The sequence below is a fragment of the Enhydra lutris genome, unplaced genomic scaffold, assembly GCF_002288905.1.
Source record: "Enhydra lutris kenyoni isolate GAN:26980312 unplaced genomic scaffold, ASM228890v2 scaffoldscaffold3, whole genome shotgun sequence".
NCBI classification, from domain to species: Eukaryota; Metazoa; Chordata; class Mammalia; order Carnivora; family Mustelidae; genus Enhydra; species Enhydra lutris.
In genome coordinates this window covers 35697123-35714386 of record NW_019154087.1, presented here as the reverse complement: position 1 = coordinate 35714386, position 17264 = coordinate 35697123, and the positions used below count along the sequence as shown (strand labels likewise).

At 35.4% G+C, this 17264-nt stretch overlaps 1 protein-coding gene and 1 pseudogene across 2 annotated transcripts in view; both read left to right on the top strand.

Moving 5' to 3' along the window:
- Positions 1-17264, top strand: part of LOC111155139 (glutamate ionotropic receptor delta type subunit 2) — a 1452064-nt gene that overhangs the window by 908982 nt on the left and 525818 nt on the right. For both annotated transcript variants that reach the window (XM_022515215.1, XM_022515223.1), the window contains 2 exons: positions 11-184; positions 7310-7471. In XM_022515215.1, the coding sequence (XP_022370923.1) occupies positions 11-184; positions 7310-7471 (336 nt within the window). The remainder of the gene's footprint in view (positions 1-10; positions 185-7309; positions 7472-17264) is intronic.
- LOC111155795 lies at positions 10561-12946 on the top strand (annotated as a pseudogene).

The window sequence follows — 17264 nt, the reverse complement described above, 5'->3', positions numbered from 1 at the left end:
TATCTTATAGGAAATAAATGATGTGGATGTTCAGGAACTTGTAAGAAGGTCAATTGGAAGGTTAACAATCATCCGGCAGACATTTCCAGTCCCCCAGAACATAAGTCAGCGATGTTTCCGTGGCAACCATCGAATATCTTCAACGTTGTGTGATCCAAAGGATCCATTTGCTCAGAATATGGAGGTATATTATAAATGCTACAGTATTTCTCTCGAGGTGCTTCATTGGCCAATTATACAGAGAGCTCTTTGAGTTGTAATAGATTCAGAATGATACATGTTTGCATTTTCTGAACTATTCTCTTCCTCTAGAAATTTAGTAGGTCTGATGCAGGAGTGCTAAGAATTTCTGTCTTTGATCTTGACCTCATTATAGCAAAATATATACTCATTTAATAACAATATAATGAGTAGATGTTATTTCCTTCTCAGCAAGTAGATACATAGCATTTGCCACGGTGGAATTTGTGATTGACATTCCTTAATGCCAAATTCCAAATTATTAAATTTGCTTGACTTCTCTGGCATAACAAGGACATAGACATTTATTCTCTTTTTAAAGATTAGTCTCCAGTTTGAAGATATTCATCAAAAAATACTTAGAAATGCAAAAAATACTATAGTGCTATATAGTCCTATCCAAATCAGATGGGATGTAACTGAAAGCTTTGCTATTCAGAATACAACAAAGAATTTCAAAGTAAATAAATAAAATCTCTGAGCAGCAAAATAGAGAACAAGAAGTCCCTGCAGTTTACTCATAAGGATGTCCTTTAAATACTCACCCAGAGCCTATTTTCTTTTTCTTAAGGAAAATGCTATCAGATTTTGTTTTATTTAGTTTTATTTCCTTTGCACTGGAAATCTCAATATGTCAGTTTGAATGGGTTGTTACCAAGGCAGGCACATCGACAACAGTCCGAAGCAATAAGGAGCATTTTCTAGCAGGCAAGAGGCAGAAAAAAATAATCAGATATACTAATTCAAATATCCTATCAGTGTAGGGCTTTTCCAATAAAAACAACTCTGTGTCATAAAACAGCTCCTAAGGGTATAATCGTGCTATGCTGCTAACATATTAGTATTTAAACAATAACTCTGAGATAGCAACAAAGATTAAAGGCATGGTCAATTTCAGAAGTCAGAATAATATATATTTTAGAAAACTGTTCTTTCAAAATGTTTAATATCAAAAATGTTTTAGTGCTTAGAGATGCTCAATCCCCAGTAATACCAGATAAATAAGGTCATTTTGTAAAATGACTTCTTTTGAAAGACATCTCCACATTTTTCCTACCTTTAGTCAGTTTTGGATTTTTTAAAGATTAATTACTATTTATCCAACCACTTCATCATACTTATCACCATTGTAAGGAACAGCATGTATTTACCAGGACCATTGACCACAGAACTTTGTGTTCCTTACTAGATTTAGGCTCTTTGAGACTAGGTCTCCTCCAAGATCTGGTATCATAAAATCCCATGAGGTACTCATCTATCTTTGTTTCCTCCATCACACCTACCACACTGCTTTGCTTCTTCATAAATATTTGTTGATTTGAAATGTAATTAAGGAGAAGACAATGATTAAAGTAAGCCACTCTGAAGCCTAAACAAGGCCTGTTTAAATTTTAATACCAGTCTTACACATATGCTTATAATGACCCATTTTTTCATATTAATTGGTCATGAACATGATTGATATGAAAATGATAGAATTCTAAATGAAGAAAGTGGAATAATTTTGATTAAGAAAATTTTGAATTATTAAAGTTCATCTCTGTCAAAGGAAGTAATAGGAAATATACAAATTGGGAAAGCAGAAAGTAGCTACATAATATTTTAAGGCACATTCATCTAAAAGTATAATCCTACTGATTTATTAATGAGTATCTTGAAATCTTGGAACAAATATTTCCTTCTTTTCTTTCTTTCTTTCTTTCTTTCTTTCTTTCTTTCTTTCTTTCTTCCTTTCTTTCTTTCTTTCTTTCTCTTCATAGCCCCAGACCTCTATACTGAGTTAAGGAAGCACCATGCCTCTTATCCCACACCTTTGTCTTCCACCTGTAAAACCCACAGATGGAAGGAAATAAAAAAATTACTTTTGTTTGAGGATTTATTACATAATAACTTCCCTATTATACATAATAGGCTTTGAGAAAATATCTAGTATATAAAAGAAAAATTGACAGAAAATTTGATATGTGGATATATATATATATATAAAAATTAAGAATCTAAATGCAGGGCTATTAATTTAAGATGTTCCACTAAAAACACAACATATGATATAGAGGCTTCTCTTGGTAAAAATTTTATCTCACCGAAGTTAGAGGAAGCAACAAGAATAAAAAATTTGTTTTAAAAAATTTGAAGTAAGGGATTCCTTCAGAGACGTAACCCTCCCAACTTGGAGCCTATAAAAAACTGCCCGTGAACAGGATCACAGATTTTTATCTTATCAGCAGGGTACTATTAAAAATAACTCAGAAAAAGTAAAAGTATGAAAATATGACTCAAGTGAGCTCTAAAAATAGAGACCCAACTATTAAATAGAAACCCAAACTATAAAATCACAATAGTCAGTACAACAGGGGAGAAGAGAGTACATGTGGGTCTCTGGGCTGTTACTTAATTTAATATACAGAGAAAGAAGATTCAGATTTGTTTTGTTATAAACAAAAAACAAGCTTTCCAAAGTTTTAAATTCATGCCAGAAAGACTAAAATCAAGGATGAGTTGAAGTTGCAAAATAAAGTTAAAGAAAACTTTTAGCTCTAGAGACAAAGTTTGTACAATATATGAAACAAGAAAAAAGTGAGGCATTCACTGCTTGGTGAAACTAATGTTAGGTTGGCTACTAATGGAGAGAAAATAGAAAATTTCAATTTTGTTTGCTTTTGTTATCTCCATCTAAGCAAAATTGTCTTCAAATTGGAAAAATTAGAGTTAAAGTGATTTTTAAAAAATAAACCACTGGTTTATAAGGAGCAGGGTTTGGAGATGGTAAGCATATGCCTTACTGCTTTAAAATGAGGTCTAAATAATAATTGTTTTAGAATAGTAAATAAAACAGTAGATATGATCACAATATTACAATTTAGAAATACCAGAAAAATACTTGGATAGAAGACCCAAGTATATGAGATTGGTATATTGTTCCAATTTCCAAAGGAAGGAAAATGATTCTGACAGAATTTAATACACTAAAAGTTGATATTTGGATAAACTGTAGAATATATTACTAAATACATGGTTTGGGATACTTCAAATATGACAATAGGACTTCCTTAAGGGTAAGCACTACCAAACTAAATCCTATTTACTAATTTTTTTATAAAGATAGAATGTTATAAATCTGTTTATTGTATATTGACTTTTAGGTGGAATTTACCAATTTTCTTATGAAATCTTTATAGAAAGGCATTAAAAAGTCTAGATAGGTTAATGTCACACAAATATTTCAATAAAGAACTTAGAAGATCGTAGTAAACATTATTTTTAGATTTAAAAAAGAAGAAAAAAATAAAAGTTAGAAATATGTGAAATAGAAATATGTGGAAGTCTCATCTTAAAATTTATAACTTATGAGTTTCTTTAAAATTAAACGTAATATTCCAAATAATTTACCAGTTAACTTTGTTTATTCCTCAAATCTTTTAGCAAATTTGATATGCCTGGAACATAGCTCAGATATATTTTGTAGCTCTGAGTACTTCTAATATCCATAACTTCTTTTAACTTCAATTTGGGAAGTATGGAACTAAGAGGTTGCTCAACCATAATGATAAATATTCTACTCTTGAAGTGCAAGGAACTCTCTATGGTCATCTGAAAATAATATTCTTGGAACTTACATTTTTAATTATTTACCATTACACAAATAAAAGTGAATAATAATGCCTAACAGATTTGTAAATGACATAAAGCTAGGAGAGAAAGCTTATGCTGTGTTATATAATCAAGATCCAAATTATTCATATTTGCTGACTAAAAATGAATGTGAAATTTGACATTTCAAGGAGATAAAGGATAGGTTCAAAATCATTACAAGAAGTCTGGATGGATAAGACCTGGTTTGATAGCTGTTTAAGGTTATTAAGATGAAGGCAAATTTTGTTTAAACATAGCACAAGTCCTTTTGGCTCTAAGCAATTTTAATGTGATCTTGGTCTCCTTAGTGGAGCATTTTGCTGAGATCAAGAGAGATAACCCCTTAGACTACTCTGTCCTTGACAGATCACATCTGCAATAATGTGTTGGCTATGAGTTCTAAACTCTGAACAGAAACATCAAAAACTAAGAGGACAGAAGAAAAATGCTGAGATGGTGAGCAGCCTAGAAGTTACACCAAATGATGAACAACTGAAGGAAAGAGGATGTTTCAGGGCAAGTCATGGCTGCTGTCAAATATTAGAAGATTGTCTTATAAAGGAGGTGGGTGCTGGGGGCTCAGTTAAGTCAGAAAACGAGTGTGGTGACAGTAAGATAGAGAGAAATGATTGGTCAGATGGTGGAAAAATGGAGTTTGAGATGTTAGAGGAGGTATGTGTTTGGTTCCAGCAAACAGTCACTCTTGTTGGTTGTGGCCAGAACAAAAGTCAAAATCATCTCTGTAGGAATTGCAGTGACTTTTTTAATGGACGGAGATAGTTTAGAATCACTGTGAGAGAGGAGTCAAAGACCTCATGAATACAGAGTGACCAACAGACCAATAGGTGATAGCAGAATAGGACCTCAGCATAGGAAAGAGCATGAACCTCAAAACAGAATAGGCACTTCCCTGAGAAACAACTACCAGAAGGGGTAATGGAAATCTCAGAGAATGTCATCACCTCCTTTCAATTCCATAGTTCAGAAGGTGGGAATGAGAGGCAGCCATTTGTCAAAAACACCTGTCATATCAAAGACAAGGCATTCACCTTTAGGAGCAGCATGGATGATTAAGACACATGCCTCAGAGTTTGCAAGAGACCCTGTGCCATGGCAATGTCAAGATTAGGATGGAACACAAGTTGCCAGGTTTCTCACATCTGGACTTCTGTCAGATGTACCTGACATTAAACCTGACTTTCTTTTCTTTGTCTTCTCTTATTTGACAACTATTTATCAAAAGCCAAATGTGTGCTAGGCTCCAGGCTAAGCCAGGAGGAAATAAAGAAGAAGGGAAACCAAATTACAGAGGGGAAACATTTGGACACTATGAGCCCTATCTGGAAGGAACTCATATTCTAGTGTGAAAACCAGATTAAAAAAAAAAAAAAAAATCTTACCATTACATGTTACAAGTAGAAGCATGCAACATGAGCATCATGGGAGATAAAGAAGACTGCCCAATTAGCCTGGAAACAAGTAGAGTCCTGAGAAATAGCCAGGGTAGGATTCATCTCACCTGTGACCTGCAAATTGAATATTAGAAGTTAGGTAGTTGGAGAAAGGTAAAGAGACATCAAAGAGTGCTACTCCTACCATTTCATGTATATATTTAAATCAGTCAGAGGGAGAAGCCAAGGAGAGCTAGAGAGTTAAGAGCAAGCAAGTTGAGGCAGCGAAGCAAGGAAAGGTTAAAAGAGGCCAGAGTATTGCAGATTATTGAGAAAATGTCCAAAGGTTTTCCTTTCAGGTCTTCAAAATCTAATTCAAACTGAATTTTGACTCATCATCTACTTTTATCTTCAAGTCCTCATTCATTGCAGATTTCATCCACGCCCCTACTCTCTCTAGTAATTATCAGACAGGGGAGGTTCAGGGAGGTGAAGGTGAGAGTAGCCTGTCCTACTATTTCCTTATAAAGAACAAACTGGTATTTCACATAGTGCATGAGAATATGCAGTATCTATTTTGCTTTCAAGTCACATCATTTTACTTATTTATTTTATTTAATTTCAATTAATTAACATATAACATATTATTGGTTTCAGAGGTAGAGGTCAGTGACTCATCAGTCTTATATAATATCTAATGTTCGTTACATCACAAGCCTCCCTTAATGTCCATGTCTCTTTAAAGAAAGGCCTGCCTTCCCTAAGTACTATGCATATAAAATGATGCTTAACAAACACAAATGATTAAGATTCACCTAGTAATGAAAGAAAACTCACAAGGCACTGTTAGGAAGTGCTTATTAACAGTTTTTCATAATATTAAACTGTCATCCCAATAGTTGAAATTTAGTGCCATTCTGTGATCGTTGCAGACAATTTCACAAGATTCCTTAGTAATTAATTATAATTAATTATAAACAAAGGGCAATCAACATATTGTCACCTTTGTTTTCAGGAAAAAACTGTGATAAGATATGTTTAAAACTGAGGAGATTTAAATGCTTTAAGATGGATTTAACTTCCATAGCTACAGTGATTTCTCATTTTTTTTTTTACTTTGTGTTCTATTTTTCCTTCAGAGAAGTAGTAATAAACCATTTAAAATCTTTTACTGAATTTGGATGTATCTTGGTGTTTATATTTCCTAAATAATTTCTAATATCTTCAGAAAATAAACATCTTCTGCAATTGACAGTATGGATAGTACTTCTGGCAAGAGTTAATTGTAAGAGTGCAATAGGTCAGAGCAAAAATTTTCAGTTCATTTTTTTAATTTATATAGAAGGGAGATAATGACATGATTACTCTGGAAGAAGAAAGCATTAATATATATAACACATATTCACCCACAGTTCATAGTTTATGGTATTTGTCATGCTATTGAATTGCAATTCCTGTGTATACCTAGATAAGTTTGTATAGATCCTTGATAATTATAATGTTTATGAATGGCACTGTGTTCTCTCATTTTCTCATCACCGAATCCCCATAGACAGACACATACACACAGATGGCCGCTTCCTTTTTCTTGCACCTATGACACTCATTTTATATGTAAGATCAAGTTGATATTTCTCCATCTGAATAATCAGAATGCAAAAACTTGACATATTCAGAAAATGTATTATTCAGTTTGCCCTTCCAATCTGAAACCTTTAGATCCTTACCTCTTCGGAAAGAAATGAGGGCCAGTGATTTTCAAAGGTCTGACACTACCAGCCTCGCCTCTGTCGAAACTTCCTTTTTATCTTCCCTTTCACACCTAAATAAGCCGAGAAAGCAATTGAGGCATACAATCAGACAAGACTTCATTGTCAATGGCGAAATTGCCCAGGAAATGAAAAAAAGAAACCTTTTGCTTAATAAATAACCCAGTAAACCAGCCATCTATGACATGAAGGGAAGCAGCCGAGCTGATGATTTTCCCCTTATTCTCAATGGTAGGCATCAAGGATTCTAATGATTACGGTCTAATGTCTTTTCAGATTTCAAACCTTTACATATATGACACGGTGCTTTTGCTTGCTAATGCTTTTCATAAGAAACTGGAGGACCGAAAATGGCACAGCATGGCCAGTTTGTCGTGTATCAGAAAGAACTCCAAGCCTTGGCAGGGAGGGCGTTCCATGCTGGAGACCATCAAGAAGGTAACTTTTGGCTAACGTTTCACTCCCCTTAATTTTCATGGAAAGGGGATACATTAAGTTGTCTTTTGTTGAGATATCTTTTAGAAGGATGTTTGTCATCACCAATACTGTCGTCAATGTAAAACGCAAGACGGTGTAATAGAGAAATGAAATATTAAAAGAAACAACATCAGAAAGTCACATACATGCATAAAACAAGGAGCCCTTCCTTACACATCAGGGAATTATATGCAGGTATAAAGTTAGTGGTTGAAGTATTTTCAACTGCCTTTGTTATACCTTTAGGATTAGCGATACTCCAATTATTTTGGTGCCTGTCACAAGTACAAATAGCTGGGGTTTTCTTTTTCTTTAAAATGCTTTAAAATGCACCATCAACTGAAAAAAAATAAGCTTAAGACTTCACTGTCTTTGGAATACACGATACATGGTAAGACATTAGAGGAGATGATCCTTAATTTATCATATGATAAAGATACAATTCATAAACAGTTAATATTTTTCAGCCTTCATGAACTATTTGAGATATTTGCTGCATTCTTCTTCCTCACTGTCAGCGTGGTGTTTAGCCAGGCTGTGACCCGCTTTGGCTGAGTTACGTGCTCTGTTCCTGGGAGGCAGTTTATGGTGCTTAACTCCTCTCCACGGCATACGCGTTCTGCAGTTTATTAGCCTCTTTGTCATGTCATCCTCGCTGGCATTTTCCGTTTGTCTCACACAGCTTCTTGGATTTAAAATGAAATGATTAATAAAACAAACAAATTTCTCTTGTACCCTTTACACAAAGAAGACAGACATTTGGAAGTTGATGTTCCTTATTTTACCCATCTTTTTTCTCTCTTATGTGTTTGCCTTTCTCTCCTGAAACAAAAAGAGAAACAGCTAGTTGAATGAAATATGAACGTATTTAGAAAAGCGAGAGAGAAATTTAAAAGTTTATCATTAGAAGTGAGCGAGCTGTAAAAGAAACCAGGAAGTGGAAGAAGGAAATGTTGCAAATGGAGACTATCCTGGAGCTTTCTCTTGGTGTGTTTCCTCTTTGTGAAAAGAATCGCTTTAATGAGAATTTAGGCTCTTATCAACAGAAGTGCTTGAGAATTCAATGCATTGACTATATTGGCAGAATAAGATATTTCAACTAAAAAATGAGTAAGTCAAATCTAAACTCAAAGTGTCGCCACGATCTCCCTATCTGTGTGTGTAGAGATTTGGCAGGTATGAATCCAAGGGAAGTTGTTGAACATGATTCTGATCCTGCCAATTTATTAATTCATGGTTTGGCTGGGATGCAGGAACCCGAATATATTCATTCTTCTGAAGGTTTCTCACAAAGGCAGGATAATAGTTTGGGAGGTTGCTTAGGAGATACTTATTTAGTGGAAGTATTAGTGGGAGGGAAAAGAGAGACACCATAATATGTAGGTGGTTCTCATGGAGCAATTCATTATACAAAATGATGCTGTTGAAAAATGTATAATCAAAACAATAATTTAGATATAATAATTATGACATTTATTTTTGGGGGGAATATTTGTGTATTTGTCCCAGTAAGCTTTCAGCCCAGTGACACTTTTAAAGGAATATATCCATTCTATGTATTTAGAGACTAATTTTGAATGATATATATCATTGCAGATATATTCAGTTTCCTTATTTTTTTAAGTAAACTCAGCCCAGTAGGGCTTGAACATATAACCCTGAGGTCAAGAATCACATGCTCAGTTTCATTATTTGTTTTCCCATATTTCAAACTGATTTCAACAAAAATGGAGTAATTTTTTTCCAATCATATTACTTTGCCTCATATGAGTGTTTTTGTCATCTCATTCAGATGTCATTGATAATACTGCGTGTACCAAGAAAATTTGAAAGAACATTACTACTCATATAGGAACTCCCAGTAGAGCAGAATGGCCTCAGGGATGTCCTGGCTGACTCAACCCAAGCAGCAAGGGTGGGCCAGGTCTTGCTAGTGGCCAGTAGGTGAGACTGGGAAAATTTCCCATTTACTTGGGCTAGAGATTTTTAAGACTTACATTTCCTACTGGGTTCAGTGAAGCAGGTGCAGGATGAGCTTTCTTGATCAGCATGTCCAGATGTGGAGCCAAAGGGGAAAGGGAGACCAAAGCTTAGAAAGAAATCAGCAGCCAAACATCACAAATGAGGTCAGGCTCTTTATTACAATGGGGACATTCTAGTGATAAAATTTTTAATTACATTCAAGAAACCACTGCATGTCTATATTAAGTACATGCTATATATACTTTACAAAGCCTCTGAGTCGCTGTGAGGAGACAAGTGAAAGAATGAGGATCTGTCCCTTAATTAATTTATATTCTTTGGGGGGGGGTAAGACAAAAAAAAATTAAGAAGCAATGTAGTTGATGTAAATACTGTAAATGTCCAGTACATTTATAAGGGGGGAAGTGGAAGTTTCCAGGAAACTGTTGTATGGAAGCTTTACAATGTATTTTATTAGCTGTAAAATAGGTTCTTCCACATTCTCTTCTTTTTAAAAAAATAGTGGTCAATTCTCAAGTGTTTATTTCTCCCAGATATTATCAGTTACCCCCAAGCCATTGCTATTTATATGACTTCTAGAGATCCACTTTGAGATTTATAATTTTAAAAATACTGAGTCTTCCCATCTGTGGACATGGTATCTATCCACATAGTCACCTTTTTATAGCCCTTAGTAAAGACTAGTGTCCTTCATACTTATTTGCATTATATTTTATTCCTAAAATTTTATAAAGTTTTGAATATGTATGTCTCTGTGTATGTGCATATTTGTACACACTATCATGAATCGAATTTATTTCCATTATGTTTTCCAACTAGATATTGTAAGTATGTAAAGCAATTGTTGATGTTGATGTTTGACATATTTTGTGATCGAGCTGACCAACCCTTGAAACTTGACTCCTGATTCTCACTTCTTCCTTCATAGTTTATTCCCTTGTCTTTTTCAAGTAGCCATTAATATCGTCCTCAAGTAAAATTAATGTTATCACCTAATTCTAATACTTTGTATCTTTCTAAAACTTTCAAAAACTTTAAAAAAACATGTTCTTGAGGCTGTCTGGGAAATGACCTGTCAGGTACACCCCAGAGTTTATGAACCTCAGAGGTGGTCATCTTTTCCTGCTCCAGGTGAGGATGCCAGGTCATCTACATCTCAAAGATGTAGATATAAGGATTCTACCTCTAAGGAGAGCTGTTGTTGATGCCAACCTGGCTTAGAACTGTCCTCACAACCCTGCCACATGGGACACACTATTTTCCAGTTCTCCTCTGATGCATCCTTCAACTATTTATCTTGATTTTAATGCTAATTCACCACTGACATGGGACACTTTCAGCTCTTGGGTGGAGGGAACCCCAAGCTGTGGTGTTAGCAGCACACCCATGAGATAGAAGCCTGATGTGGGGTCTACATGAAAGGGTCTGTAGGGGAATTTGCAGGATAGGCCAGTTACAGAGGATACAGTGGCTAGTGAGCAGCGTCTAGGCCACAAACTTGTGATTTGAGCAACATATGTAAATATGGCAACATGTAAAGAAAACTTGGGGGGGTTCCTTCCAACATTTTATTGACCCTGTGTCTAAAGAAGACAGTGTTGTCATAGATATTGCTGGATGTTTGTACATGCAATGATGGGGTGATTAATGTTATTGGGGAACCATGTTAAAGTGTAAACTGTGAATAAAGTTATTTGACAAAAATCTGTACAGACAGCTCATCCACCACCCACAAGAAGTTATCCCATTTTTTAACATGGCTGTCAATGAGATCTTCTTTGACAGTTACCAGATTCAATCAGACACCATCAGATTTAAGTAGGACCATTCAATGTGCTGAAGATTAATTACATGAGAAACCTGAATTCAGAAGACATTGACCAGTCTATCACCATAAATGGCATGTTGATTAGGATGTCTCACCTGCTTCCCGAGATGCAGAAGTCCTTTTGCAATGCCAGGTATGCACCCACACTGCCTTGGTGGAGATAGACCATGGCTGAATCTCTGAGCTCTACGTGGGTGAATGCTGACCCACAATCACTGTGTTCTCAGACAAGCAGATGGATCAAACATCAGCAGTCTTCTAAAAAATAAGCCTGCAAGGCAGATGCTTCATGCTGTCATCCTTTTTACTCACAATGATCTTGTTGACAAGGTTCAACCTGGGGACAGAGTAAACACTACAGACATCGATTGAGTTGTTCTTACTGAGTCAATTCAAGAGTGAGTAATGTGAAGTCTGTCTACAAAACCCACATTGACAGCAATTATTATCAGAAAATGGATGCACAACATCTGCATGAAGAAGCAGATGAAGATACAGAATGGAAACTTGTTTTCAGAGAAGCATGTGGTATTGCTGAAGGAGCTCTATGGAAAACGAGGCGTCTATGAAACGATTGCTTCAGTCTCCACTCAAAGCATGTAAGAACATCAAGATTTTAAAAAGGGACTCTTGCTTCAGCTCTTCCTTAGAAAAAAGAAAGATTTTAGTCATATGGCAAAGGACAGACTTTGTGCTGAAGGCAAATCCTGATGTGTGGTGACCCTGGGACCAGTAAGTCCCAGCCTCTGCAGTATGTGTATGACCCAGTCTCCTGGGACTGACTTCACAGTGTAAGTAGCAAAAGACCCTGAGATGAGGCCGGTGGTCCTGAAGGCCTTTGACCTAAGTGACAATAGTATCTGCTGTATTATAAGTTTGAGAAGATGAATGCAAATATGAGACCAGCATTGCACACTGTCATGGGACAGCTGGCTCTCTCCATTTTGAAGGCTGGGATTATTTGTCAGCTCAATGCATGCACCTGTATCCTGGCAGCAGCAAATTCTATTGAGTCTCAATAGAAAACAGCTATTGGTAATAATCCAGCTACCTCACATGTTATTATCAAGGCTCGATTTGATCTTCCTCATGCTGGACTCTCACGATGAAGCCTTTGACAGGCATCTGGTTCACCACCTTGTGGCTCTGTACTACCAGAGCAAGGAGCAAGTGGAGAAGGGATTCACAAATGTGACACATCTGAAGAACTCCATTGCTTATGCTCACAGCACAGTCATGTCTTAGCTGAGCCAACAAGCCAGCCAGGCTCTCATCCAGGTTTATGTAGACTTGAGGAAGATCAGAAGCTCAGTAGTAGCTGCAGAATGGTTTCTGCATACTCTTGACAGCTGGAATCCTTAAGTCACTAAGCAGAACCACTGGATTGAACTATGGACGTATCTATTCTTACTACAAAAATGAATTCCAACTCTCCGAAATGGAGAGAAGGGTTAGCTAACTTAGTTTATGTAAGGGCAAACACCAAGTCTAAAATACAACTTTTTGAAGATATTCAGGGACAATCTGACATAGCAATGACCAAAGATATGTTTGAAGAAGGGCTGCATGCTTTAGCTGATGATGGCATCTTGACAGTGACGGGAAAAAGTGTTTGCTTGCTCTGAATCTTTTGTGAGTAGTGCTGTGTGTTCTTCTTGTCTGTACTCGGCATTGCACTTGTTCCATATATGTTTGGCATACAGGCCAATTGGCTGCCATGCTGCCATCAGCAGAAATAGATTCTTTAAATAATTATCTGACTCCATAAAAATTTTTTAACTTGGGTTCAATTTTCTTAGGAGGGGGCATGTTTTCATAAAGTGTGTGTTTTCATTTATCCCCCTCCATTTTGAGTAAAAACATAGTGCCAATTGACAACATATATGGCATATATGATAGAAATTATTTTCTTGCGGTACCTTTTTTTTTTTTTTCTTTTAAACACCAGAGCTTTTAATCTGTGGGTATATACAGATAGCAGAATGCCAGTGTTTTTTGACGGTGGCAGTCTGGGTCATGTTTTTTGTGCTAGACTTTCAAATAGCAAGCATCCATATACTTGGAGTTTTTGTGATATGAGATAAGACTTAATCAGAGCCTTTCTCCCTGTTATAGCACTCAACACAATTCCTCCTAGAGGCTGGTTCTCATGGCTAAAACGTAATTCCTCCTAGAGGCTGGTTCTCATGGCTACTATAAGATCAGGAATTAATGGTTGGAAATGATTGGATTCTAGGCTAATGTCTGCCACTTTATCCTATTGTAGAAAACTTTTTTCCTAAATAAATGATAGGGAGAAGTTTAAAAATAATAAAATAAGAGCTGTTCTTGACTAACTGCTTTAGCTTCTACTTCTAAATTTGTATAATTTTGATGACAAATAACATCTTGGTTTAATAAATATGCCACGAGTGTTTTGCTATAAGTATTTCAAAGGAATTATTTGAAAAGAGATTTTTAAACTAGGTAAAGAATATATCTCTATTTTTGTTTTATTATTTTTGTACTTTTTTTTATTTAACTCATGCAGTTTTATAGTAGCAAGGTAAAATAAAATAATGGTTCCCCAGTTTTAAGGTGGAGAAAGCTGAGCCTCTAGAAAAATTAAGCAACTTATTAAGGGTTGGTTACGATGCAAATTTGTTTTATTACCAAGTTGTTTGGCTTCTAACTCTGTGTTCTGTATACCATACTATTTACCCTTTTCCTTGTTCATTGTGATAATTTTATTCACCACTGCCAAAACCCTTTGGCTAAAGAGAATGCCACACACCAAGAAATCAAGGGTATAATTGCTATGTGTAAATATTACGTAAATAATATCTTAGTTTCAAGGTGCCTTTTTCAGATGCCTTGAATTTGGGGTGTGCGTTGATGAGTCTGCAAGGGTATGATTCTAAAGGCATGGACTGCATTTTTAAAAGCTCTTGTGGCAGAAATTTATCAGCACACATATGCAATCTTTACGGTTTTATGAAAACCTATATTTAATTGTAGTATATATTTTGGTAAGGAGTTTTCATGTTGTATAATTTAAATTTGTTGAGGTTACATGCCTTAGAGAAAGCTTTCAAGCCTTTTAGACTAAATAAGTAAAACAAAAGCTGAGCTGCTCTGGAAGAAAGTAAGGGAGGGTCTCCATAGATGGACTCCCACTACAACTGGTTCTTAGAACCACAGATTGAAAACCACGTCCCTGGGACATTTAGAAATCAGTTTAATCCATACAGATCTACCGCCATTCTTAGGTTGTGGAATAATATTACATTCAAGCAATGTGGGCAGAGTATTTTTATTTACAGACTTGTTCTAAAATTAAATGGCAATCATTTCCTATTTTTTCTTACTATCAATGTTGAGACAGCTTCCAAGAGTACGCTGTGCTCATTCATGTATTTATCATTCTTTTAACAGATATTTATCACTTGTCTATAGTGTGGAATGTATTATTCAAGCACTTTTAGGTGATTACCCAAAAAAGAATTTAGAGCCTAGCAGTGAATATTGGCATTATTATACTACAAGCTATCCTCTAAGTTGAGAGACAATAAGAGGCCCCCAAAGTGGTGAAAATAGGGTACTGTGGAATCTTAGAAAGAATGTACCATGCAGTGGTACACACTCAGATTCCCATTTCTCAGCTGAGATACTCTTTTCCAGGAAGGCACAGAGCTGAGCCTCTGTACAGGAAATGCCCTGTGCAGCAGAGAGACATTCCACTCTCTTCCTGGAATTGCATACACCCAGCGACCTCTCATTGCAGAGTGGTCTGCGTCCCTTCACTCAAAAGGCCAAAACTCCAGAGTTATTTTATTCCTCCGCAGGATTGGCCCTAGGCATCACCCAAGCCATTGCTGTATTTCCATCACTGTTTAACCTCTCCCTTTCCAACCCCTTTTCTTGCACTCCCTTGAAAGTGTTTTTCTTAGGAGCACTTGAGGTAACCCTCCTGCACACAAGCAAGTCCCCATTTCAGAACTATTTCCTGGGGAACTTGACCCAAAACAGAGAAAGCACATTAGCAACATTTGTATGAAACTGATAGCATACTAATGGAAACCTGAAAATGAACAGGTTTAAGATAGGTAAAGCTATGGAGAGGAGGATATTTCAGTGGTAAGAGCACTCTAGCTGCCATATCTGTTGGAATAAATCATGTGGATAATGACAACAATTGATTAATTTACCAGAGTGTATAAAATACATGGAGGGAATAGTCTAGACTGGAAAGAGATTGAGGAATTTATTTTGTAGGTAAATAAAAGACCCTAAAGAGTTTTTGAGCATGGAGATAACAAAATGAGAGCCGAGTTTTAGAAGAAAAAAAAAAAAAAAAAAAAAAAAACAAGTATGTTTATATCTTTTATTTTAATTTAAAAAAAAAAACAAGAAAAATACTACACTCAAAATATGTGATTATATATAAACACTGACATTTTGTATGTATTCTACGTGAGTAAGCCAATCAAGATTTGATAGATCCTTAAATCAAATACTTCAGCATTGACTTAATTGATCAGTTTCTGCTAAATATTTTATGGTGATTATTTTCAATACTAAATGTGGTAAAATCGAATATACCAACATTTATGTTAGTATCTCAAATCATTTAGTAATAATACATTTTCTTGTATCAATACCTATCCTGTCTAAGAGAGATCTAACTCCATGTTCATATCTAAAAAAATGTTCTTTGAAATGGCAAAAATACTGAAATTACTTTAATTCTTATATGGTAATGTATTCATTCAACAAATATTTACTGAGTACTACCATATGCTGTACTGTGTGAGCACAGAATAAGGAAGGAAAATAGAAATATCAAAAATAATTCCAAGTGTGGTTAGTTCTACAAAAGGGGAAACACCAACTGTTCTGGAAATATATGTCTGGGAGACCTCCTTAGGTATAAGAATGACAGATAGGGGAAAATGTTTAAGGTGAGTAATTATTAGCCAGGAAAAGAAAGGGAAGAGTACTCCAGGAATGGGGAAGGAAGAATGCTTCATGCAAGAGCAACAGAATATTCTCAGGCTTGGAGGAAAAAGTGCTTGGCACATGTAGGCATCTGAAATAAGATGGGGGTGGCTAGAAGAGAGGTAGAATAGGGACTTGATGACTTGGTTCCTTATTAGCTAAAATAAGACAGACAGAGAAAGACCATGAAAACCTTTGTAAACCATGTTTAAGTTCCTAAACTTTATCCAAGGGGTAAGGTTAAGCTACTGAGGTATTTTAAATGCAGGGCCAGGGAGGGTAGGGGTGACAAAATTGGATTATTCAGTGGATGCCAAGTGGAGAATTCATTCTGCAGCTGCCATTGGACCAAGACTGACTGGATGAGAGAATGACACTTAAGAGGCTGGTGTTCCAACTCAAAGGAAACCAAGGCAACGGTGTTGGCCGTAGGGATGGATAGAAGTAGATGTTTTTGAGAGATATTTCGGTGATTAAAACAAGATTTGACATTTAACATAAATGTGCAGGGGAGAAGAGAAGATTCCAGGTTTCTGGCTTAGAGAAAAATAACTCTAATAAGTTGGGGCTATTGTTGTTGTTGCTATTTAATTTGTATACTTAGAGGAATAGAAACATATTACTTTGTTTTTGGGGTTAAGTACCACGTACCATTTATATATAATATAATATATAAAATTATATATTATAAAATATAATTATATTATATAATATAAATATATTATAAAATATAATAAATATATTTTATAAAATATATATTATAAAATATAAAATATATAAAATTATATATATAAAATAAAATATATATAATATATATATAAACCTGAAGGACAGAGAGATGATTTAGGAAAATATCATCTGACTTACCAGTAACAGTACTGACTTTGAATATAATATAGTGTTTTGCAATAATATATGCAAATAAACTTTTTTGTTACTAGAGCTTTTAAAATGCCATCTATGCCC